This window comes from Pleurodeles waltl, chromosome 7, assembly GCF_031143425.1.
Source record: "Pleurodeles waltl isolate 20211129_DDA chromosome 7, aPleWal1.hap1.20221129, whole genome shotgun sequence".
NCBI lineage: Eukaryota > Metazoa > Chordata > Amphibia > Caudata > Salamandridae > Pleurodeles > Pleurodeles waltl.
In genome coordinates this window covers 467,846,190-467,870,924 of record NC_090446.1, presented here as the reverse complement: position 1 = coordinate 467,870,924, position 24,735 = coordinate 467,846,190, and the positions used below count along the sequence as shown (strand labels likewise).

The 24,735-nt window shown below is 46.5% G+C and overlaps 1 protein-coding gene across 1 annotated transcript in view; it reads right to left on the bottom strand.

Moving 5' to 3' along the window:
* The window catches only part of MAPK3 (mitogen-activated protein kinase 3), a 240,910-nt gene that overhangs the window by 120,127 nt on the left and 96,048 nt on the right, over positions 1-24,735 (bottom strand). Inside the window, exon 4 of the mRNA XM_069244059.1 lies at positions 21,003-21,119. Coding sequence (XP_069100160.1) covers positions 21,003-21,119 — 117 coding nt within the window. The remainder of the gene's footprint in view (positions 1-21,002; positions 21,120-24,735) is intronic.

The window sequence follows — 24,735 nt, the reverse complement described above, 5'->3', positions numbered from 1 at the left end:
ACACGAGAGAGACCTAGTGAGGGTCTGTAACAGACATCCATTGGTGGCAATTCTTACACAGCATGAAACCTGTTTGTGGAGTGGGCAATGACCTTGCACACTGGAAAAAAAGTGTTTTGAAATAGTCAGTCAGGCCTGACAGAATTTGAGGGAGTGCTCTCCGGATTTATGTCAGAAAGCGTGGAAAGAAAGGAACTAAAGTCAATAATAGAGTTGGCAGTTATCTAGGAGCCTGACCCTGACGTCACTTGCAGGAGGGACCGATGACATGAAGTCACATGATGCCACCTATCAACATAAGAGGAAATTACTCAGAACATTCTCTGGATCCACTCTGGTGCCTGGGAGTACTCACAAAGGGAGACAACTGCATTTAAAAGAATCTACCAGAAAACAGGGTCCTGTGCCAGTTTCTTCGCTCAATTCCCTGCATGGTGAAACAAAGTGTGAACAACGGGGTATGCCTGACGGTAGCTTGGAGCCAACGCAGCAGCTGGCCTGCCGACAAAGCACAAAAACTAAAGGGAGGAGAAATAGAAGCTTGGCTGAAAGAGGCAGAATGAAAAATTCAAACAACCTTGAGAAAAAATAAAAACATTTGGGATGTAAGCCTTGTGCGAAACATTAACACTGCTGTTCCCATCTGGGCATTTTATCTGCATTTCAAATCTCACTCTGCGCGTCAATCTGATGCTTTTCCACCACTTCATAAAAAGCCTGGTTTATTTGAGAAGGATTGTCTGGTGCCAGGGTGCACCAGTGGCTCAGCTGTGCATGTGGAGCGAAGCCAACAGCACACCAGCACATGCTGCCAAGCACAATGGCAGCCTAAGAGGCTGGGCACCAGGGGAAGACTGGAAACACTAGGTAGAGGGGCAGAAATACAAGCATACAGTGTATTAACTTCATTAATATTCTGGATATGGTGAATGGGCTGCACATGGGGTAGGACACTGTTGTAACTCCATCCCAGCCTGAAGCATCCCCTCCCAAACCTGTTCCTCTCCAACTTTGAACAAAAATACTGTAAAACACTAATTTAGCAGTCAAAACAATGTGCAAAGTAATGATGACTGCCAACATTGCATTGTTTTCAGTCTGCTTAAACTATATTTTAGTCTCGTAAACAGGTATGGGGGCAAATACCCTGGGAATCTCTTTTTTTAGCCCGTACAATGCCATTTCCCTATTTTCAGGGAGTTTCCTGAGTTTATAATTAAAAAAACACATGATTAAATGAAGACATTACAAACCTCAAACCCTTGCTTAGCCATACCCTCGCCTAGCCATACCCCCACCAACATACCCCTTTTGCTTAACTCATAAGCTTGATTACGTCCTCCCCTGCTAGTCCCTGCAGGCAAGTTTAACACACTGGCATTTCCTGAAGTTTTAAAAAAAAACATCACATACAGTTTACAGAAAAATATTAGAAAGAGGCACTTGGTATAGCCAGAATCAGATTTCTGAAGAAAGCATGTTTCTATTAATAAATAGCCAGTAAACGGTCTGCACATAGTTAGGGATAACTGGGGAATAGTACAGACTGGAGGTACACCCTCAGCCCTCCCACTCCACCCACCAAAGTATGCATAATAAAGTTGTATTAATGATAAGGAGCCATTAAAAGTCTAATGTTAGAATCACAAGCATGCCTGCAATGTTTGCACAGAGATAGAAAGATTAGGAAAAGGTCGCATGAAGGGTTTATGCTCGACTAACGTGAGAATAAAGAATCATTCCGAGCACTAGAATACCAACACAACGGCAGACAAAAAAAAACAATCATTACTGGCACAGAAATTTTAAACATTCCTTTTCAGTGGCCAATAAAAGCAAGTATTGGCAACACCAAGGGTCTAGGTTTAATATGATAACGCATGCATCATATTCGCAATAAAGCCAGAAAAGAAACAAAATGCAGGAGTACAGAGATAAAATAGGAGGGCTACACTAGTTAAGATGAGTAAGAGTAATCTTTAATAGACCTCAGCTACCAATAGCTCTATAGTCAACCGCCAGTCCTACAATCCTCACAAAAGAAAGGTGTCCCAAGATTCCAGAAGGTCAGAAGTAAGGTAAGACTACTGGAACAAGATACCACTGCAGGTTTACTGAATTCTCTAAAATTGTAAAGTAGTCGCTCATGCAGATCAATAGAAGCGCTGAAGGATGCACAGAGATTACTCTACTGAGCTAAGGAAAGAGGTGACTAACAGTCTGACGCCAATGGATGAAAGAGGCTGGTCAAAGAAAGACAATGGTTGAAAGGACTGGACCAATAGCACTCTTTATACTGTAAGCAATCGGATCTGCTTGACAGTTACACTGTCAAAACCCAGACCTAATGGAACAACATAACTTTAAATTAACCTGAAACACTTTCCTGGGCACCCGTGTTCCCACAACATTGTGGCTGCATGCCAAAGCTTCATGAGGCAACAAACTTAACAAAAGACATCTTGCAGTTACCCCCCCACTTTTGCCTGATATTGATGCTGACTTGACTGATAAGTGTGCTGGGACCCTGCTAACCAGGCCCCAGCAGCAGTGTTCTTTCACTACAAATGTACCATTGTTTCCACAATTGGAACACCCCTGGCACACAGATAAGTCCCTTGTAAAAGGTACCAGTGGTACCAAGGGCCCTGTGACCAGGGAAGAAGGTCCTTAAGGGCTGCAGCATGTGTTGTGCCACCCTAAGGGACCCCTCACCTAACACATGCACACTGCCATTGCAGATTGTGTGTGTTGGTGGGGGAAAAAGGCAACGTCGACACGGCATCCCCCTCACGATGCCATGCCCACAAAATACTGCCTGTGGCATAGGTAAGTCACCCCTCTAGCAGGCCTTACAGCCCTAATGCAGGGTGCACTATACCACTGGTGAGGGCACTGCTGCATGAGCAATATGCCCCTACAGTGTCTAAGTCTATTCTTAGACACTAAGTACAGTGTGGACATATTAAGTATATGGTCTGGGAGTTTGTCAAAACGAACTCCACAGCTCCATAATGGCTACACTGAATACTGGGATGTTTGGTATCAAACCTCTCAGAATAATTAACCCCCACTGATGCCTGTGTTGGCTTTATTACAAAATGCACACAGAGGGCATCTTAGAAGATGCCCCCTGTATTTTACCCAATCCTTCAGTGCAGGACTGACTGGTCTGTGCCAGCCTGCCACTGAGACGAGTTTCTTCCCTCCTGGGGTGAGAGCCTTTGTGCTCTCTGGGGACAGAAACAAAGCCTGCAGTGGATGGAGGTGCTTCTTGCCTCCCCCTGCAGGAACTGTAACAACTGGCAGTGAGCCTCAAAGGCTCATGCCTTTTGTTACACCACCCCACGGCATCCCAGCTATTGGAGATCCCGCCCCTCCAGCCACTGCCTCCACTTTTGGCGGCAAGGCAGGAGAGAATAATGAGAAAAACCAGGAGGAGTCACCCACCAGTCAGGACAGCCCCTAAGGTGTTCTGAGCTGAGGTGACCCCTGTCTTTAGAAATCCTCCATCTTGGTTTTGGAGGATTCCCCCCAATAGGATTAAGGATGTGCCCCCCTCCCCTCAGGGAGGAAGAACAAAGAGGGTGTAGCCACCCTCCAGGACAGTAGCCATTGGCTACTGCCCTCCTAACCTAAACACACCCCTACATTTAGTATTTAGGGGCACCCCAGAACCCAGGAAGTCAGATTCCTGCAACCTACACAAAGAATAAGGACTGCTGACCTGAAAGCCCTGCAGAGACGACAACTGACTTTGCCCCAGCCCTACCGGCCGGTCTCCAGGCTCAAAAAACCTGCACAGCGACGATTCAGACAGGGACCAGTGACCTCTGAAGCCTCATAGGACTGTCTTGAATCTGAGGGACCAAGAAACTCCAGAGAACAGCGGCATTGTTCAAAAACAGCAACAACTTTGCAACTTTCAAAGACTTCACTCTTCCCGTCGGAAGCGTGAGATTTCACACACTGCACCCGACGCCCCCGGCTCGAGCTCCAGAAAACCAATACTGCAGGGAGGACTCCCAGGCGACTGACCTCGTGAGTAAGCCAAGACTACCCCCTGGGCCCCCACAGCAACGCATTCAGAGAGAATCCAGAAGCTCCCCCTGACCGTGACTGCCTGGAACAAAGAACCCGACGCCTGGACCAAGCACTGCACCCACAGCCCCCAGGACCAGAAGGAACCCTCTGCCTAGCCCAGGTGGCTGGCCCGAGAAGCCCCCCTGTGCCCTGCCTGCACCACCACAGTGACCCCCGGGTGCCTCCATTGATTCCTATTGAAAACCAAACGTCTGCTAGCTAAGCACACTGCACCCGGCCGCCCCTGTGCCCCTGAGGGTGTGTTTTGTGTGCCTACTTGTGTCCCCCCCCCCCCCCCCCCCACCCCCCAGTGCTCTACAAAACCCCCCTGGTCTGCCCTCCGAAGACGCAGGTACTTACCTGTTGGCAGACTGGAACCAGAGCACCCCTGTTCTCCATAGGCGCCTATGTGTTTTGGGCCCTCCTTTGACCTCTGCACCGGACTGGCCCTGTGTTGCTGGTGCGGTGACTTTGGAGTTGCCTTGAACTCCCCCAACGTGGACTGCCTATGCCCAGGAACTTGAACTTGTAAGTGCCTTACTTACCTGAACAACTAATCAATACTTACCTCCCCCAGGAACTGTTGATTTTTGCATTTAGTGTCCACTTTTAAAATAGCTTATTGCCATTTTAACTAAAACTGTGTATGTTACTGCTCTAATTCAAAGTTCCTTACTTACCTGTGTGGAGTACCTTGCATTTTATATTTACTTCCAATCTTGAAACTTGTAGTTCTAAAATAAAGAAAATATATTTTTCTATATAAAAACTATTGGCCTGGAGTTAAGTCTGAGTGGGTGTTCCTCATTTATTGCCTGTGTGTGTACAACAAATGCTTAACACTACCCTCTGATAAGCCTACTGTTCAACCGCACTACCACAAAATAGAGCATTAGAATTAGCTAATTTTGCCACTATCTTACCTCCAAGGGAAACCCTTGGACTCCGTGCACACTATCTCTTACTTTAAGATAGTATATACAGAGCCACCTTCCTACAACATGGGTGGCCGAAGGGCAGTAGGTGCTCTGCCAGGGATGGGCAACCCTGCCTTTGGCAAGGACAGGATAGCTAATCATTTAAAGAGTTCTGTCCTACAAATACTCAGTTGATTCCGAATGACTGAAAGAGCAAAACATAAATATTTCCCCAACCGAAACATTACCCAGAAAGTCTCAAACTGCCCAGGAAAAATATGCATGAAGGTCATTAGAAGCTTTGTCAAGAAACAAGTTTTATATGCTCCCAACTGGATTTAGGTTGGAACCAGAGTGGTAGGCTCCTGTTTGCAAGGATATGATGTTGTCTTTTGAACCTGCCACAGCTCCATATTAGGCTCTCGCAGAGGGGCAGTGATGAGAAAGGTTTTAAAATGGATGGCATTTTTGTATTTAAAGTGCACACCTTTTAATCTTCCCTCAGGTGTCAGTGCTTCACACACTTCTCCAATGATGAGATTCTTAAAAGAAGTAGGTGTGTTTCGAGTATGCTCGGGTTCTCCTCCTGAAGAGCCACATTCATAGCATGGGTAGCTGTAGATGCACATGCTCTACATACTCCTGACATCTAGTGTTGGGCTCAGACATTGCACGTTGTTTTTCTTTGAAGTCTTTTGGGGCATCAGTGACAACTCCTCTGCATGTAGATGCAGATGGGCACTGACTATTGTTAGATTGCTTTTCTCTGCCATCGGGCTTAGACGTGATACACCTCGCTCCCAGGCTTGACAAGTTTGTCGGTTCCCACTGCAGCCTCAAGTCCGGCTGCTTCAACCCTGTCACAAGAAAACTCAACACTGATTTGTGGTGCTCGCTCCATCCTTTAGTATCATCGACAACAAGCACCTGGGCCCATTTGAAAAACGTCTGCTTCAGACTCCCCTCAGAAAATGAAAATGCTCTGGCTGTAATACAACAGACACCCCTCCAGAGATACCCCACTATCATGCCAAGTATACTTAGGCCGATCCCCAGGCCCTCTGAAACTTGTGCCGCTTGCCGGATGACAAGAGCCAAAGCGATTGCAGCTCAGCATTCCACATTAAGAAGACCTTACATTAGCGCCAAGATCGACGGTAGCCACATAGCAGAATGGCAGAGTCAACGTTCGAAAACACTAGACATCTTTAATGAACTAGTCCCCTGGGATCTGAAGAAGATCAGGAAGAAGCATTGGGTGCATCGCTCAAGATCCCGGCACATCAGTCCTGCCCCAAATACATGGAGTATGACACCTCGGAGTCTGGGGATAAGTTCTTCCAGAAGGAGGAAGAAACTTCCAAGGATGCTCCATCCACCTTGGTCAGCTCCAATCCATGTGTGAAGACATTGTCATGCGCAAGTACGGTTGATGCCCCAACAACATTAGGTGCGTCTTAGATGCAACTGATACCACCGCAAGGGAAGTGAAAAACAAGTTACTTACCCTCCGTAACGCCTTATCTGGTAGAGACTATATCTAGATGCAAATTCCTTACCTTTGAATTCTCCCTAGGCATCAGACTGGATCTGAAAGATTTTTGTAAGAAGCACCCCTAAATGCCGGTAAGTGGTGTCAATCTGGTCTCCGTCCATCACACCAGTTATGAAGTCCTGGGTCCTACATAGGTGCCACCCAGGAACACAGACGTCATTTTCTTTTCATGACTTTCCAAGCTAGAAGTGCAGAGCCATGAAAAACACTGACTACTGGTGTATCAAAACTAAGGCCCTGAAGGAGGAGTCCCTGCTACTAGAAATCAGTCTGCAGAGCGGGGGAGGATGGGTGTGTCGGTAAGGATTCTGCAGCTAAATGTAGTCTCTACTGGACAAGGCGTTACCGAAGGTAAGTAACTTGTCCATATGATAGAGACTTCTAGCTGGAGGTTCCTTACCGTTTAAAAGATACCCAAGCAGTACCATCCCCGGAAGTGGGTCTGCGAACTAAGTTCAAATTAGAAAGTCCTGCAGGACTGAATGAGCAAAGTGCCCATCCCTACAGAATGGACTGTCCAGGCAGTAGTGTTTGGTAAACAAGTGCAGATATGCCCACGATGCAGCCTGTCAGATGTCCAGGACTGGAACTCTGCAGGCTAATGCAGTGGTCACAGCTTTAGCTTGTGTAGAAGGACACGCAAACCCTCAAGGAATTGCTTTTTGGCCACAGTGTTGCAGATCTTAATGCAGAGTATAACCCATCTATAGATCTGCTTCTGCACTTCTGCACTTCTGCGCTGCCACATTCTCCACAAAGAGTTGGTCATCCATCCGGAACTCTTTTGTACGATCAAGATAGAATGCCAATGCTCTTTCTGCATCCAGGTGTGGAGGGTGCAAAAAAGTAGGCAAGGTGATGGATTGGCCTACATGAAAGGGCATGACAACTTTCGGCAGAAAGAGGCTTTAGTGCGAACCACCATTGTATCAGGAAAGATAGAAAGGTAGGGTGGCTTAGATGACAATGCCTGCATCCCACTCACTCTGATGACAGATGTAACTGCCACAAGGAAGGCTGTCTTCAAGGTGAGAAGTCTGAGGGGGCAACTGTGGAGAGTTGCGAGAGGAGCACACATGAGAAAGGTCAGAACCAAATTCAGATCGCACTGGGGCATAAAGGATGGGGCTAGAGAAAAGTATGTGCAAGACCTTTGAGGAACCTATGTACAATAGGAGACTTAAACGAGGAAAGTTGATCGGGCAACGGCAAAAAAGCAGCAGAAACAGACAAATAACCCTGAAGAGTACCCAGAAAAGAGCCCTGTAGGGCAAGGGAAAAGAACAACAACAGGACCTCAGAGAGAGGGGCACAAAAGGGGTCAACAAACTTGTCTGGATACCATGACACAAATCTCTTCCAATGACAGGTGCATACTGTTTTGGTGGAGAGATCCCTGGCTGCCAAGATTACATTACAGGCTACAGGAGAAAGGTTTGTCTGTTAACTTCTGCCACTCAAGCTTCATGCAATGCGGCAGAGTGTGGACAAGCTCAGGTGCAGATCCCTCCCCTGTGGCTGCAATAGAAGAGCCTTCCAAAGGGGCAGTCTGATCGGAGGATCGATGGACACACCTAGCAGCTCGGGATATCAGACGCTCCATACACAGTCTGGAGCCACCAAGATTACTTTGGCCCAGTCGTTCTTGATCTTCTTGAGAACTCTGGGCAGGAGTGGTATGGGCGGAAAGGCATACAGGAGGCCTGAGCTCCACTGGAGACAAAAAGCACCTACGAGCAACTGCCGCCTTGGAAACGCCAACGTGCAAAATTGCTTACATTGAGCATCCTTTGCAGAGACGAACATATCTAACCAAGGCTCTTCCCACTGCTGAGAGACCTTGCGGCACCTCTGGATGGAGACTTCATTCGTGATCCGGTAGGCATTTTCGACTGAGTTCATCCCATACAGCATTCAGAGATACTGCCAGATGTTGCACCACTAGGGATATGCCCCAATATTACAGCCACGTCCAGAGGTGCAGAGCTTCTTGACAAAGGATCCACAACCCCACCCCGCCCTGCTTGTTGCAGTACCACATGGCAGTGATGTGGTCCATGAACACCTGCACCATCTATAGAGAGATGAAAGGCTTCCAATGCCAGCCGGATTGCACGGAGCTCCAAGCATGTTGAAGTGGAGTCCTGTTTCTGCTGGAGACCAGATGCCTTTGATCGCCACCTCTCCAAGGTGGCTGCCCGATCCCAGGAGTGACGTATCTGTCACTGCCGTCAGATCTGGTTGAGGAAAGGAGCTGAATCTACCTCTGACCCAATCGCAGTTCGTTAACCACCACTGCAGATCTTGAGAAGTTCCCTCCGTAATTGGGAAAGAGTCCCCTGATGTTGTACCCACTTGAACTTCAGGTCCCACTGCAAAGGCCGCATATGCCATCTGGCATGTATTACCAGCAGGATGCAGGAGCCTATTAGGCCCAGCTACCTCAGTTTTATTCTCTACGAAATCCAGGAAAGGGGCTGAAAAATCAATATCACAGCCTGAATATCCTTGACTCACCACTTGGGAGAAAAGGCTCAACGCTGCATTGTGTCCAGAACAGCTCAGATGAAAGGGAGCATCTGAGAGGGAGTCAAGTGTGACTTGGGCACATTTATAGTGAACCCCAGTGAATACAGGGGGGGGGGGGGGGGGTCGACCGTAATCTGGAGTCTGGGGCGTATTCATCTTGAACAGCCAATCGTCGAAATGGGAGAAGACTGAAACCTCTGATCTCTGCAGACGAGCTGCAACCACCACCATCACCTTGGTGAACAACCAAGGGGCACTGGTAAGGCCAAAGGGGAGCACAGTGGACTGAAAGTGATCCTAGCCTATCGTGAACTGCAAGCAACATCTGTGGGCAGACAGGGATGTGAAAATAAGCATCCTGCAACTCCAACTGTATTACCATCCAATCTCCTGGGTCCAGGGAAGATAGAACCTCAGCCAAAGTGGGCATCGTGAACTTCTTCTTGAGGACGAGATTTAGGGACTGGAGATCTAGGATAAAGTGGAAACCCTTGTCCTTTCTGTAGGAGCAGAAAGTAGCAGGTATAGCAACCACTGCCTACTTCTGGCACAGGAACCGTTCTCTATGGCTCCCTTGACCAAGAGAGCTGCAACTTCCTCATGAAGAAGGGACAAATGATCCTCCGTCATCCGGCCTTAGGCTGGTGGCATTAATGCAGGGGTAGTCTCAAAGGGGACGAAGTAGTCCCTTCAGGCTATTTGCAAGACCCACCTCTCTGGCGTAATGAATTGCCACCGAAGCAGATGGTGGCAAATTCGGCCGCCAATTGGCCCATGGTGGAGGAGAGTCAGACTAGAAGGCTAGAGTCTGCTGTGGGGGCTGCTGACCAGATCGCTGGCCACCTGTCTCACGAGGTCAGTGGGTCCCGAGCCCTCTGCCAAACAGATACTGGGCAGCATGTGCAGTGGTGGACCACGAATGGGTGCGGTTGGAGGCACAAAAGGGGAAAAAGGTAGACTGAGGGGGACGAGGGGACACCGCAAGGCCCCAGGACCTGGCCGTAGCACAAGAATCAGTCAATCGCTCAAGTGCAGTCTGTCTGCTCTCCGAAGAGACGGGTGCCCCCAAAGGGTAGGTCATCAAAAAAAGCCTGGACACCCCCTGAAAAGTCAGATGTCCTCAGCCAGGCGTGGCGACTTGGGGGTAACGGTTGACAAAACCGCTCTACCTAGCGAGTCAGTCATCTCATGTCTGCAACAAGTTGTCATCTTTGCTGTGTCTCTCCCATCAGTAACAGCCTGAGAGAATATAACCCAGGCCTCCCTTGGGACCTATGGCATTTACGCAACCGTATCCCATAGTGTGGAGTAATACTGGGCCAAAAGGCATGAGGTGTTCACGGACCGCAATGCAAGGCTGGTGAAGAAAACATCTTAGAACCCTGGATCTCGTTCATGGACTCATTTGGGACAGAGGAGGAAGCTTCCAGTTGTAGAACCTCTTTCGAGGTAAGTCTTGACAGCCATGGAGGGCAGTTGAAGGTCCAAGATATCTGCTGTCTTCCTCACCATTACGGGGTAAGGAGCATCCTACTCTGTAGCTATTGTAGGAGGAGAAAGCATGCCAATATCTAGAGTGGTGTCCAGTCCACTGGTCTCACCCAAGTCTTCACTCCAGCCCATTTCTTCATGGGGCTGGTATTCTAAGTCCAGCGACCTCCCCCATTAAATCCCCAAAGCCTAGCCCACAGGAAAAGGGCTCAGAATCCGAAAGAGGAGGCAAGTCTCCTGCTACCGTCAGCGTTGTAAGATGTCCATCCCGCTCAGTGTCAAAATTGGGAATTTCCAGTGGTTGCGGACGGCGCTGAAGGATAAGGCGTGGGAGCCTGCATCAGGGAAGGTCAACGTAGCACGAACAGCACCGGTCCTGTTCTAGGACTGGATCACTGGGAGCTACTCAGCACCAGGGTCCGAGCTGCCGGTGCGGAATCTGAAGGGGTCCCCCACTGACCCCGTGCTACCCAAAGGCACACCAGAAAGGGTCGGTCTGCCCCAAAAAAAGGAACATGGCCTCAGAAAACTCTGAGTTAGGCAGGGGTCAATCTGTCTCCCGGAAACTCAGTGATGCGTGGAATGGGCCCAGGAGCAGGTTCCGCAGAACAAGGCCTTCAAGCGTCGATGCCCCCCAGCCCAACAGATGAGGAGAAGTTGAAGAGCACTTTGACTTTATTCTTTTGCTTCAACTTACAGGATCACCTTGAGTACTTGGAGTGGGACAACGTCAACTTTGGACTCCACAACCAGTCCCGGGACGTTCCTCTCGACCGGGACCTTGCTTGTGCAGAGTGAGCTTTAGGGACCACTCCCTCAAACTCTTCAGATGCATGGCCTAGCACTCAGAGCACGACTTCGGGTCGGGGTCATGCTTCAAACACCAAAGATACACAAGGTGTGGATCAGTCTTGGACAGTGCCAGATGACACGATCAGCAGAGCTTCATTTCCGTCTTCCTAGAAGACTCCCTCGACACACCAGGAGTGAAATTCGAAAAAGGACTCAACAAAAAGTTTGGAAAAAGCAGGTCAAAAAGTGACTGAGGGGTAGCTCTCTTCGAATCAACACTTAGCTGGTGCAGAAAGAAAAGAACGGACATCAGCGCACTTGGGTGGCACCTATATAGGACCTTTGAAGTCATATCTGGCACAGATGATGGACGTGGACCTGATCAGCGTGACCTACAGGACATGCAGGGTAGAGTCAGAGCCTCCCCCTGCAACAGAGACTTTACCTTCAAAAACGGACTTAACACCTGCCGATCACACAACACTTGTGGAGTGAGACTTCAGGGATTTCTTCCCCAATGGGAGGAGATCACCTTTGACCCTTGGGTCTTGTCCATCGTCAAGCACAGCTACTGTCTAGAGCTCATTACCACTCCACCGAACATACCCCTTGCATCCACATCCTCAGCCACAAACATCTCACACTGCTTCACGAGGTGGTTCAGGCACTCCTGTCAAAAGGCGCCACTGAGCAAGTGCCCCACCAACACCAGAGCAAAGGTATCTATTCCCTATGCTTCCTCATCCCCAACAAGGACAAAGCCCTCAGACCAATCCTTGACCTCAGTCCTCTCAACAGATACATCCCATAAGATAACTTCCACATGGTCAAACTACAGGATGTCATTTCCTTGCTGCAGCAAGAGGACTTCATGGCCTTCCTCGACCTCAAGGACGCCTATGTCCACATCCAGATTCATCCAGCTCATATGAGCTAACTTTGCTTCATGGTAAGAAGTTAGTTCAAAGTGGTGCTCTACGGAGTCACCATGGCTCCAAGGGTCTTCCCCAAATGTTTAGCAGTGGTGGATGCCCAACTAAGAAGGAGAGTAACTCACGTTCTCCCTAACTCGAAGACTAACTGGTCAAAATTGCAAGCAGACAAGAGTACCTGACTCACACCCAGACCACAGTTTCCCTCCTTCACAGCTTAGAGTTCACAGTAAATGCCACAAAGTCCCACATGGAACCACTTCAGGTCCAGCCCTTCTAAGGGACAGTCCTTACTTCCACTGTGGGCAAAACCGCCTCTAGCACTCAGGGTACAGGAGCTCCAACAGCTGTTGCCACTCAGTCACCTCTTAGTCCGTACTGGTATGAGCTTGCAAGCATTTATGGACTCATGCACTGCTATAGTGCCCCATGCAGGGCTATACATGTGCCCACTTCAGGAGTGCCTTTCGGGCCAAAAGTCGTAAGCAGTGGTGGGATAGCAACAATCTGTTGCAGAGCAAGCCCTTTGCAGACCAGGACCCAGAGGTGACCATCACCATAGATGCATCCTTAGCCGGCTGGGGTGCACACCTAAACAACATGACACTCCAGTGTCTCTGGCCGCCTTATTTACGGGTCTCCACATAAAGCACTTGGAGCTGTTGGCCATTCAACTAGTTTATTAAAAGCCTTTCACCTTCAGATTCAAGGCAATGTATTCCTGGTGCTTACTGAAAACATGACCGCTATGTGTCAACTGCAGAAACAGGGAGGCACTCACTCACCTCTGTCTGTCCTAGCACAACCAATTTGGAACTGGGCCACCCATCACCGTGTTCATCTCCTGACAGAGTACAAGCGAGGAGTCAATAACTTCACAGACCTGCTAAGTAGGACGCAGCAACAAGTTCACGAGTGGGAGCTCCACCCACAAATCCTGCGTCCTTACTTCTACAGGTGGGGTACCCCGTTCATAGACCTTTTCACCATGGGAGAAAACACAAAGTGGCAAAACTTTGCAGACAGTTTTCACATCCCCAGTTCATGGATCTTTGCCTACATATTTCATCCTCACTGATTCTGTACGTGGTCAGGCAGCTGAGGCAAACATCCCTCACCCTCATCCTCATGGCTCCAACATGGGCCAAACAACCATGGTTCTCAACACTGCTTGACATGTCCATTGTCTCCGCACTAGAAGCTCCACAACAGGCTAGACCACCTCACTCAAGACCACAGCAAGATTGCGCACCCAGACTCCCAAGTAGCTCAATCAAGCAATTTGGCTCCTGAAGTCAGTTTTGTTACTTTGGGCTGCCGCAGGAATGCATGGGAAAGAAAGCCTACAGACCCACCACAAGCACCTACTATGTTGCTACTTGGAAACATTTTGTTCAACCCAAACAGTATCCCAAATAACATCAATCCACTCATCTGTACAGTGCAGGACATTATTTGTTACCTCCTACACTTTCAAAGATCAGGGTTGGGTTAAACATAAATCAGGCTACAACTTTCTACTATTGCTGCATACATGCAGGACAGGCACTCATCTCTCTTCAAAATCCCTGTTATCACAGCCTTTATGGAGAGTCTTAATGGTAAGCCCACCCAGGGTATTTCAAAGCAGGAACTGCCAGGTGGGTTGTTAAATGCATAGAGTCCTGCTATGGCCAAACAAAAAGAACCATACATTGCCAACCCCAGGCCACACTCCCCCCTCAAGCAGGGTGCTACTATGGCATTTCTGTAGGACATAGCCAAAGCAGACATATGTAGAGCAGCTACTAGGTCCACTCCACACACCATTACTAAAGGTTACTGTGAGGACATCCTTTCAAGAGAACAGGCCAGAGTTGTTCAAGCTCTTCTCAGGACTTTTATTTTTTGACTACACCATCCACTGGGTTGCCACCACTTACGGGCGTGTACTACTTTTCAGATTTTGCAGAGCATATGATCTACAGACACACATGATACAAACAGAATGTTATTTACCACTTAAGAATCTGGTTGTTGCATATAGTACTGTGGATTCACCTGCACCCACTCTCCTTCCCAAAAGCTATTGGTTGTTACAGTATCTTTCTGTATAGGATAAATATTTCTACTTGCAAGGTCACTATTCTTCCTGTACACACTACTCCATACATACTATTACCCTTTGAGTGAAAAACAATCTAACAATGGAGTCTGTAACCATGTGAGTCTTCATCCAGAGGAGTCAGCAAAACCTTGATCTCTTTCTAAGAAGTCTTTAGAGTCACAACTTGCAACACCCAAACCCAATGTTAGACGCTAGAAGTATGCAGAGCATGTGGAGCTGCAGCCCTATATGCAACGAACAGATGCTTTTAGGCTAAGCAACATATTCCTTACTCTAAACACCATTCTTGAGTGACAAATCGATCACCTATTCACGGGCTTCAAGAGACTGAGAAAAACTATGTATAAGAAATCCCTCTGAAAACATTGCAAGTTATTCCTGCTCTTTTTTGCGTTTTGATTTGAAAGGGAGATAAAAGAAAAAGAATAGCTAATAAGGCAAACACATTATTGAAAAGGAAACAGATGTAAACATGCAAAGATGCAGATAAGGACTGTTCACAGACCACAACTGTGGAGTACACACCACAGGAAAAATGCAAGTGTCAGTTTTATGTGAAACTGCTAAGAAGCGATAGTGAGAACGTTTATGCATGTCTTAGCAAATACAACTTGCAAAACTAGACATTTCACAGCTTTTGAATTTCATTTACTGCAAATTGTGTCATGTCGCAATATAAATGTATATCAGAGCAGGCATAATAGTCAAGCTGGCACAGGATGTCCCCTATGAACTTAATTTTTCCAACTGTCTCCTCTTAATCTCCCACCCTACATAGTGGCAAAGACAATAGTTCTTCTCTTTAAAAGTCAAGTTCAACTATTAGCTTTGCTAATTATTTTTTTGCAAAGGCGCATCTGTGCATTATTTTAAATACAAATACATGAAATGGCCATTGCAACTCACTGGTGGCCCTCTAGAAGGTACCATTCTAACATGCACGTTGTAGTGTGCATATGAGCACAAATCAAATAAAAATTCGCAAAGCTAATTGTTCTGGGTGTGGTATACCACAACACCTAAAAACATGCATCCTGTGTCGCACAGGCAACACGAAAGGCACTCAGAAGTCCACTGAAATCTAGCCATAAATACACACATACAAACATTCACAACTTGCACGAGTTACACAAATAAAACAATCACATGAGCACATTCTGCCTATACATTCAGATACACATACTACACATGCTAACATAATTTTACAAACAGCATACATATGTATGGAAAGGAAGTACACAAGCAGGTGCACACATACACAAAAATGTCCACTGCCCCAACAACCAGCATTCTACATTGATAAAAATTAGTCTGATCCCAAATATAACATTACAGGCTTATTTGTAATGTAAAGCACATGCTAATACACGTACAGGTCCTTGATGCTATTAACAGATCAAGAATATTTACTGTTACACAGCTAAATGGTACTGATTTTGATTAGGTTAGAAGCATCAAATGTTAATGGGACCTGTTGGGATTCAAACCTGTGACCATTTGGAAAAAATACATTTAAACACTGAAGGAAAAACACCTGCAACATTGCTGCAGTTGAAAAGGAAAAACAATAAACAGGCTCGCTGCTACAGATGTGGAGAGTTCAATATTTTCACAGAATAAAGCTTAAGCACCAGCGTTAAAATGTACTGTTAGAAGCCTATAAGGACGTTTCAAATCATAATGGTAATCCAAGATGCTCTCTAGCAGCCACCTAACAGAGAGCTTAAAAGAGAAAAAAACATGCGTCTGCAAGAGTGACTGGATTTGTCAATGTCTTGTAGACATGTTGTAAAGCAGCATGGCCGCTGTGCAGCACGGCTGAAAGTTAGAAAATAAAGTGCTATGGCTTAACCAGCGCTGACCACGAGGGGGAATGATCAGTTTTTTTTAGTATGAGATCACCATCTGCCTTCACACCAAAAAAAAAAAAAAAAAAAAAAAAAAATAATTAAGGGACAAACAAAAATGCATTGTCATATGTAAATCAACAAGAAATTAAAATACACATTTTCGCATCAATTTCTTTTTAATAGGGGCAGGGAATCTGAGCCAAAGGCAGAGGGTGCTTGGCATAACAAAAATGAAGCAATATTGACAAAAATAAGACGCCATCCATAAATGGGTGCGACAGCTTGAAAATAAAGTGGTCTGAAGCGGTCAAAAGCGAGAAGGTTCATGGCATGGCTGTGATGTCCAAATCACAATTGCGGCCAGTTAACGAATACATATCCATTTCGGGTAAGTATTTAAATCCACTGTTTCACTTCACCACCAATGAAGAATAATTTAAAAATTGTAGCGCAATCTACTCGTTCCTTTAAAGTATAAAAAGGGAAGATACCTCTTTTCATGAGAATTTCTGTGCAGTTGGTATCGTACTAAACAATCACTAGCAAACCCAAATGGTCTGGCAGTGGCTGATAACCATTTTGCTTAGCCAATACTTATTTTGTTTGCAACTGTCGTACACATGAAGGCATGCACTGTATGGAAACAAGCATTGTTCAATGGTTAATATACATTTATGTAAAAACACACAATGAACTAGTAATCTCTAGGAGTGAAAAACATTAACTGTGCAGATGTGTACATTTTGCAAGAGCAGAATGCTGCCACTCACAGCCAGGTAAGCCAATGGATGATGTGGGCTGACCCTGTGCCACATGATGTGCAAACCTCATTCAGTAAATATATAGCGTATGAAATATGTTAGTTACCCTGTGTGCACCTGTCCGCAGCATGCAGTGCTGTGGATTAACATGCTATACATACTCCTCTAGTGTTGGTCTCGGACATTTTCAACTGGCTTCTCTTCAAAGAAGTCTGTTGAGTTATGGGGTGCAGCAAGTCTCTTAAATGGTAGTTAGCTGGTGGATGTTGCAAAAGACTCAAAGTTTTTAGAACAGTTTGACCAATTCTAGCTTGTTAGCATGCTAAGACATCCACTCAGTAGTGCTTGATGAACTTGCGTGGAATGGACGACGTAGCGGAATGGACAACGTAGCTGCCTTACATATGTCATACTTACAAGCAAAACCACTGTGGCTACTTTTTTCCATGTTGAATGATGCCTTGGCCGGGCAGGCAAGCTTCTCTTAGCCTTAGTGTAGCAGGTTTGGATTAATTTAATAATCCATCTGGATATGTGTGCTTTTCATAGAATGGGTTATTTTTGGTTAAAGCAACAAAAAGCTGTTGTGTTTTGCTAAAGGGCTTCATTTTGTTGCTGGAATATATGAGGGCATGCATGACATCAAGGGTGTGGAGCTCCCTCTGTGTGACCGAGTGTGTCTAGGGGGGAGAACATGAGCTCAATGGTCTGGTTAAGATGGAAGGGGGATACCATCTTGGTAAGTAATTTAGGGTTAGTTCTAAGGTCAATTCTAGATTTGAAAGAAAGACTTCTCCTGAATGAGGGCCTGCAACATGCTAACACACTTAAGGATGTAATAGCAACGAGGAAAGCAACGTTCCAGGACAGGAACTATAACAGGCACAAATGTAGAGGCTCAAAGTGGGAGAGTCTGGTAAGGAAAGTGTTTAGATTCCAGAGAGGGTGGGGGTACCCTGGATGAGATAACCCATTTGAGTCCTCCCATGAAAGCTTTGATGACAGGGATTGTGAATAAAGAAGGGTGTTCCCTGTTCTATACTTAGGCTGCAATAGCAGCTGAGTGAAGGCATTTAGAAGTGTAAGCTAGAACTGATTTCTGCAACCTGAGAAGGTAGCAGACAGCATCCTGGACAGCAGGTTTAAGCATGTTCAGGTGCTTGAGAATGCACTGTGGGACACATTGTTTCACTTGGCATTGTAGCAAGCATGAGTAGTGTGGTCTGTGTGCCACTTCGAGGACAGATCTGCACTTTTGAGGGTTACTGAGGTAGCCAAATGTCAAGACCTCAGGAGACAGAGTGCTAGATTGAGCTGTCTGGTGCAAGTGTGCTTTATTGTGCCTTGGTTCTGAATGAGAAAGTCTAGCCTACTAGAACATTTCTTGGGGTTTCCATAATAAAGAACAAGGAGAAAGGTTGAGAACAAAGTGCAGTCATGAAGTTTCCTTGCTGCAGCAGAGGGATGACATGCTACAGAGTAACAATGTGGAAGTGTTCTGAGAGAATGTACTTGTTGAGGAGCCTGCAGTCTAATATGGGCCTTAGAAACCCATCCTTTTTGGGGATTAGAAAATGGAGGGTGTACACTTTCTTGCCCTGCTGCTGTAGTAGCAGTGGTTCTACTAAGCCTTTGAAAATGAGTGCATGGACCTTTTCCTGAAGAAAGCGCTGGTGTTTTGCAGAAAGTGTCTTCAGGGTGTAGCGTTTGGTGGATTGCAATGAGATCCAGGAAGCAGCTGTGCTCAAAGAAGGAAAGAACTCATTGGTCACAGGTGATCTCTTCCCAAACAGGAATAAATCATTGCAGTCTCCCCCCATCAGGGGTAGTGTGACCAAGTTAGGAGTAGAAGGAGGTCACTGGTTGGAAGAGGTGGGTCCTTTAGTTGACCCTACTTGCCCCTACCCCTGGTGTTGTTACCTCCAAAGCCCTCTCTAGAACACCCCTGTGTTGAAAGCCGATGGTTTGTTGTTGCTGCTTCTGATAAGAGGCCAGAGAGTGTGGAGATGTGGTCTTACTGCCACTCCTGCATTGTGGCCTCCGAAAGGACCCCCTAGGAATGGATGTGTGAAAGGCACCTATAGCCTTTGCTGCACCTGCACCTTTCTTGGGCTTTTCAAGCATCTGGTCTACTTGTGGTCCAAAGACGTGTTTCTTTGTCATACAGCAAGTTCAAAAGATGCTGCTGTACTTCTGTCTTAAAGCAAGAGATACAGAGCCATGTGCGACATCTGATCCGGATGCTGGTGTTAACTCCTGTGACCCAAGTGTCAGCAGCATCTGAAGTGCAACGGATGGTGGCATTTGAAATGATTTTACCTCTGAAATAAACTCTTGCCCACGCTGCCTATAGTCCTCAGGGAAGTGTTTGTGAAGTTTCTCTAACTCATCCCAATGTGCTCCATTTTGGGAGAGCGGGCCAACCAAGTTGGCTATCGTCCGGTGTGTGCCCGATTGCACTGCCAGTCTTTTGCCCACTTTTTCTTACTCTCCTTATTGAGAGGTGGAGAGTCTCCTTCACCCTGGATATTGGTGTGTTTCCACACTGCATGGACTACGAGCGAGTCCAGGAGGAACATGACAACAAATGTAGGGAGGCTCACTGGGTGGGAGCTTACATTTTTGTAGACCTTGGGTGTAATGGCCCAAGCCTCGACTGGTTTCTTGAAAATCTTTGGTGCGATTCTAAGCATCCCCTTAAGCACTGGAAGGAACTGAAGGATAAGTTGTGTCTTCAATAATGTTTCGACCAGGAAGTCACTGTCTTCCTGGACAACACATATTGACTTTGTGAAATATAGCTGTATCACCCGGGGATTGACATCAGTCATTCCACAGGACATCCCTAGGCTCAGGGTAGTAGGATGCATCATAGGGTTCAGCTAGAAACAGCAGGCTGCCCTCTCCATAAGAGTTTGCTGACCCCCCTGGTGAAACAAAGCAGGTGGGGGCACAAATCCGTGATGGTGGAGGAGGTAGTGGTGAAAGGGGAGGTGGGGGCTAGTGCCCCTGTCCTTATGTCTTTTACGTTTGGAGTAAGTGGTAGTACCAAAGCAATTTGCTCCACAAAAGTAAATTTCCTCTTATTTGGAAGAGTCTCCTGTGGCTTTAGCGGCACCTTAGTGGTGATTCTGACAGTTTTCAGGTGGATGAACAGATGCTTTTGGTGTGTACCTACCTCCTCTTGCAAGCGTTGGAAAATCACCTGCTCTGATTCTTCAATGTGCGCCATCAAGGTAGTTTTCAGCGCAGAGTGGTTCTTCAGTACTGATGGGGCCTTTGACAAAGAGGCCTTCAGTATGAGAGACGAGGAGACTGTTGGTGTTCCCCATTGGATTCAGAGTGTGAGCCTGCCTCCAAAGTGGACTAATAGCCTCTGACATACTGGCCTCTTCCTCCATGTCACGTTCCCCCAAGATTTTGGGGGTTATCATCAGCCTCCTGGCTCTGCATTCTCCGATGAGTCCACTTCTGTTTGATTGGGTACCAGAGAGTCTTCTTTGATAAAAGGAGTTCATAATAAACCAGGAGAGTACAGGTGGTGGAGGGGTGGTAAAGAGCAAAAAGGGGAGAAAAAGGTGAAAGCAATGCACTCCCATGGAGTGAGGAAATAGATTAAAAGTATTAGTTCTCTCAAGCCAGTACTCTGAATACACAAGTATTCCATTCAGAACAGATATAAAGAGGCTTTGCCCCAGCAAAGTGGGTAAATAAGAATATGGAGTAAAGCACTTGAATAATGAGCAGGGAACTGTGACTGACAAAACAGCCATTCAATCAAGCGTAGGGTGCTGTATGGAATACAATAGGTCATAGACAAAACCTAAGGATCGATGGAGTAGGCAGGTGTAAAAGTAACTGATCACAGTCATCAGGTGATTGTAAGAATACCCTGGGAGAGTATATTCTGCACACAAAGCTGGAAAACAAGCAGCAAATGCTTATGAAGAACATTGCAAAACGGATCATATCCCAGCTGACTCACCTTCGAGTTTAGCATTATCTCAGGAGCCCGGTACCAACGTGTTGCCACATACTCGGTCAGGAACCCAGTGTGGTCATGTTCTGGGTCGGCGATACGGGCCAATCCAAAGTCACATATCTGGAATGCAATTACCCAAATAAGTTCAAGAAAGAAAAATTGAAGTGAATAATTATCAGATCTACACAGCTGGATTATCTGTCCCCTTGAACATTTAGATACAGAACTCAAGCACAGCATGTAAAGAGTCTAGACAAACTGAACTGCATATACCTTAACAATGAAAAACCATGGAAGCCACTCCAGCTTAGGTATGAGAGCGGCCAGACTACCTTTCAAAACAAAAGCCATCACCCCTGACATAAACAGGATTTGCAAGTATTAAGGGGCAAACTGCCCAAACCACTGCAGAAGAAACTACAAGTGCCCAAACCCAAGGACTATGAAAATGTGGTAGGTGCCAGAATCTGTGTGCAGATCAGACGGCAAAGCTCACACAAGCATCTCATATGGCAAAACTCACACAAGCAGCGCTTTACCAGTCACAAAAAAAACAAAATTAATTTTCAGTTGCCAGCACAGGAAAAGGAAGGGTACGAATTTCACTGGACTGGTGTAATAGGAGCTATGGTACAGTTATCTGCCTCCTTCCGAACCATTCTGGCAGTCACTCTCGGAGACTGTGGGAGGCCTTTACTTGTCTTCATGTGGCAGCCTGTTGATACCGGGTAGTAGCCTACAAAGGGTAAGGAATGGTTTCTTACCTGTAACTCCAGTTCTCTCGTAGGGGTATTTCCATGATAGTCATAAGCACTGAATAGTTCCGCGCGCCTGCGGGGACCCCGGAGCACTGTTGTGTAGTATATTCTTAAGTGCAATCATCAGCTCCTTGACAAAAAAGGTCTGTGAAAAACACTGAATAACAATGTGCAGCCTATGTGAACAGCTACACAAGCCAAAATTGTTAGAAGAAAAAACAGTTGTAGTGTAAATTTCACGTTTAAACCTCTATTTATTCTATAAATACATAAATAAATACATTCTCATTTTATTAACACCTCTCATGAGAATAAAACAATGTAGGGCAGTGTAGCCCATAGGCTGCCATTATACAGAATGAAAATAGAGCTGTGCCTTTAAGAAAGTAAAGTCTTCCTGTTTCCCATCATGCACAGCAAAAGGCAGTTGCCTCAGTTCTTTTTTGGAGGCTATTAACCTGACATGAAGAAAAACAAAACATTTGTTGGAGTACCAACCTCCATAATATTCATATTCTATGTCAACTCCACCGGGGAGGAGGGAGGGTTGCTTATGACTATCATGGAAATACCCCTACGAGAGAACTGGAGTTACAGGTAAGAAACCATTCCTTCTCTCGTAGGGGATTTCCATGTATAGTCATAAGCACTGAATAGAGTAGCAAGCCCATCCCCATAACCGCGGTGGAGTAGATATAAGAATACTGAGAAAAAACATGAATCATGCAAACAAATTCTTGAGCAAAGCCTGTCCAACCTGAGCATCTGCCCTAGCGTCTGTATCAAGGCAGTAATGCTTAGTAAAGGTATGGACCGACCTCCAAGTGGCAGCCTTGCATATTTCTGCCAAAGGGACATTTCTCATCAAGGCTACAGTAGCTGCTTTCCCTCTGGTAGAGTGGGCTTTTGGCCTACCACCAAGGGATTTGTTTGCTAACTGATAACATAACATTATACATGAAACAATCCACCTGGATAAAGATTGTTTAGATGTGCCCAAACCTGTTCTGATTGGGCCATAATTAATAAAAAGCTGTTGTGATTTTCGTAAGCTTTTTGTCCTGTCCAAGTAAAATTTCAATACTCTCTTTACATCCAGAGAGTGCAGAGTTCTCTCAGCAGGAGTAGCTGGATTCTGAAAGAAAGTCGGTAATGAAATTGTTTGGTTCACATGGAAGTCGGAGACTACCTTAGATAGAAATTTTGGATGAGTTCTCATTACCACTTTTGTAGAATGAAAAACCATGTAGGGTTCCTGCGCGCAAAGGGCCTGGATTTCGCTGACCCTACGCGCTGAAGTGATTGCCACTAGAAAAGCAGCTTTCCATGCGAGATGCTGCAGCGATGCCTTGTGTATCGGCTCGAATGGCGTCAGCATCAGACGTGATAAGACAACGTTCAGTTCCCATGGAGGAGAAGGCTTTCTAATGGGAGGAAAAACCTTCTTTAAACCTTCTAGGAAATCCTTAATAATCGGCATCCGAAAAAAGGACGTTTGTGAAGGACTCTTTCTGTATGCCGTTATCGGCGCCAAGTGAACTTTTATTGACGACAGTTGTAAGCCCGATTTTGCCAAACTTAACAGGTATGGCAGGATAGATTGTTCTCCACAGGAAACCGGGTCAATGTTGTTGTGTAAACACCAAATGCAGAATCTCTTCCACTTGCTTGCATAGGCTGATCGTGTGGAAGGGCGTTTTGCTTCCTTCAGAATTTCCATACAGTCCTGAGGTAGGTTCAAGTGTCCATATTGCACTAGCTCAGGAGCCATGCTGCCAAACTCAACGATGAGGGGTTGGGATGAGATATCTGCCCTCTGAACTTCGTGAGAAGGTCCGGACGATATGGTAGCCTGATGTGTGGTTTGAGTGACCGGTGAAGAAGGTCTGGGAACCACCACTGGCGTGGCCACTCCGGAGCAATTAGGATCATTTTGGTCTGAGCATTGGACAGCTTCTGGAGGACCGCCGGAATCAGGGGAAGCGGTGGAAAGGCGTAAAGAAATGCTCCTGACCAGCTTATCCACAGGGCATTCCCCAGTGTCCCTGGATGGTAATATCTGGAGGCGAAGTTTTGGCATTTTTTGTTTTCTGGGGTTGCGAATAGGTCTGTAGAGGGGGTACCCCAGAGTGCGAAAATGGAATGAACGACGTCGTCGTGTAGTACCCATTCGTGGTTCTCGTTCATTACCCGACTGAGGGCATCCGCTTGAACATTCTGGATGCCGGGCAGGTGAGTTGCCACTAGCGACAGGTTCCTGGCTAGAAGCCAATGCCAGATTGTCTGAGCCTCTCTGGATAAAATTCTGGACCTGGTGCCTCCTTGTTTGTTCACGTAGTACATAGTGGCCACGTTGTCTGTCTGAAGAAGGAGAGTTTCCGTTCTCAGAGAGGGAAGGAAGGCTTTGAGCGCAAGGTGGACTGCGCGAAGTTCCAGCAGGTTGATGTGATAGAGACTCTCTCTCTGTGACCACTCGCCTTGGACTCGAAGATGTTCCATGTGCGCCCCCCATCCGAGCAGTGACGCATCTGTTACGATGGTTTGAGATGGAGGCCGTTGTTGGAACGGAATCCCCACCAAGAGATTGCTGGGTAAGCACCACCACTTCAGGGATTGTAGGGTGCGAGGAGAAAGAAGGACTTTGTTCTCCCAATCGTCCCTCAGTTGACACCACTGATCCTCTAGATTTTCCTGCAATGGTCTCATATGGAGGCGAGCATTGGGAACGAGATGGATACAAGACGCCATCGAGCCCAGTAGAGAAGCTATTATTCTTGCAGTGGCTTGAGGTCTTTCCTGCAGTTGTTTGCATTTTTGGAGAATCGATAACCGTCGTTCCTCCGAAGGAAACACCTTTCCTAGCCTGGTATCTACAATGGCCCCTAAGTAATGCAACCTCTGAACAGGTGTTGCTGTAGATTTCAGAAGATTGACTTGAAGACCAAGTTTTTGTAGCAGTTGTAGAGTCCATTCGAAAT